Source organism: Lottia gigantea, assembly GCF_000327385.1.
Source record: "Lottia gigantea unplaced genomic scaffold LOTGIsca_51, whole genome shotgun sequence".
NCBI classification, from domain to species: Eukaryota; Metazoa; Mollusca; class Gastropoda; family Lottiidae; genus Lottia; species Lottia gigantea.
This window is the reverse complement of record NW_008709752.1, coordinates 618,746-619,908: the sequence shown is the minus strand read 5'-3', so window position 1 is coordinate 619,908 and position 1,163 is coordinate 618,746. Positions and strand designations below refer to the sequence as shown.

At 34.3% G+C, this 1,163-nt stretch overlaps 1 protein-coding gene across 1 annotated transcript; it reads right to left on the bottom strand.

Annotated features, from left to right (window-relative positions):
• Positions 1 to 533: 533 nt before the first annotated feature.
• On the bottom strand, positions 534 to 908 carry LOTGIDRAFT_165383 (hypothetical protein; the record flags this gene model as incomplete). The annotated part of the gene is made up of 1 exon (XM_009062400.1): positions 534 to 908. The coding sequence occupies one exon, from the start codon at positions 906 to 908 to the stop codon at positions 534 to 536; it is 375 nt and encodes a 124-aa protein (XP_009060648.1).
• Between the last annotated feature and the right edge of the window lie 255 nt (positions 909 to 1,163).

Genomic DNA, 1,163 nt, shown 5'->3' with positions numbered 1-1,163 from the left:
GTGAAGATACCATCGTTGATTTCGTAAATTCGTGTACCTCGGCTGTTCTTTCATCACATACGTCTGATTTTTCTGGATAAGCCGAGCAAGTAAAAAGTTTCTTAGATATTATAGGCCTAGACCATAAAACAGGTTTTAGAAGATTATTAAGTGTATAAGTGAACCGTCATAAGCATAATGCATAAATAAATCAAACTACTTACTAGAATGAAAAGTTGTCCCCACCCACTAAACTATATCAAACACCGTCGACGTCAGCGATTACTTCTCACTAAATGATAATGTTATAAAAACGTGCTGTGAAAATTTTCGTGGGAATGTTCTAAGCAATTTGATTGGCTGATAATTATATCAGGTTCTAAATATAGAACATTGGGAAAATAAAATATTCCAGATTGGGACTTTATTAAAGGGAACTAATTCATGTTCTTTCCAGACAACAGCTAATGTACATTAATAATTATCAGATCCGTACGGCTCTGAATAATTATATTATACCGTTAATGTATAAGTCTGCTTTTTTGGGATTTCGGTCAAGGGATTTTAAGTTGATGGAACACTACACGTTTAGTGTCAGTTAATAATATCTTTGATTTAGGTACAAAATAAACATCTCGGTCGGTCAGGTTAAGTCGGTTTGGTAAAGTAGCAGGCAATTGCATCTCTATGGCTACACCAACTCTATCCTTAAGTTGTTGCCAGTTGCGATCATAGTTATTCTTAGCTACATCTTCTGGGTCGTTGTTGGGAGCCATTCTATTCAGGTACACACCTCGTCCAAAAATCCCATCAGTGGTTTTAGATGGGTTAATACAACCTGCTGCTTGGATTCCTTCTGCTCCCTCAAGATTGGTATAATGATAGTAAGTTTTCCTGGTATTATGATAATATGGAGTTTGTTCAGACATTGTTTTTCAATTTTTTTCTTTAAATCTGGAAAATATTGCATGAAACAGACATAAGTATTATTTCAGCAACGGCGAAAATATTTTCACATTCAAATACAAGGACCACGTTAACATTTAAACTGAGTTCTAGTGGGAGTATATATAGATGTAAAAATGCCTTCTTTTCAATAAATTTCAACCAAAAGTATGCTTTGAAGAAATAATCCTTGTCCTTGACACTGATATAAGATACTAATGACAATGGATATTCGTGAA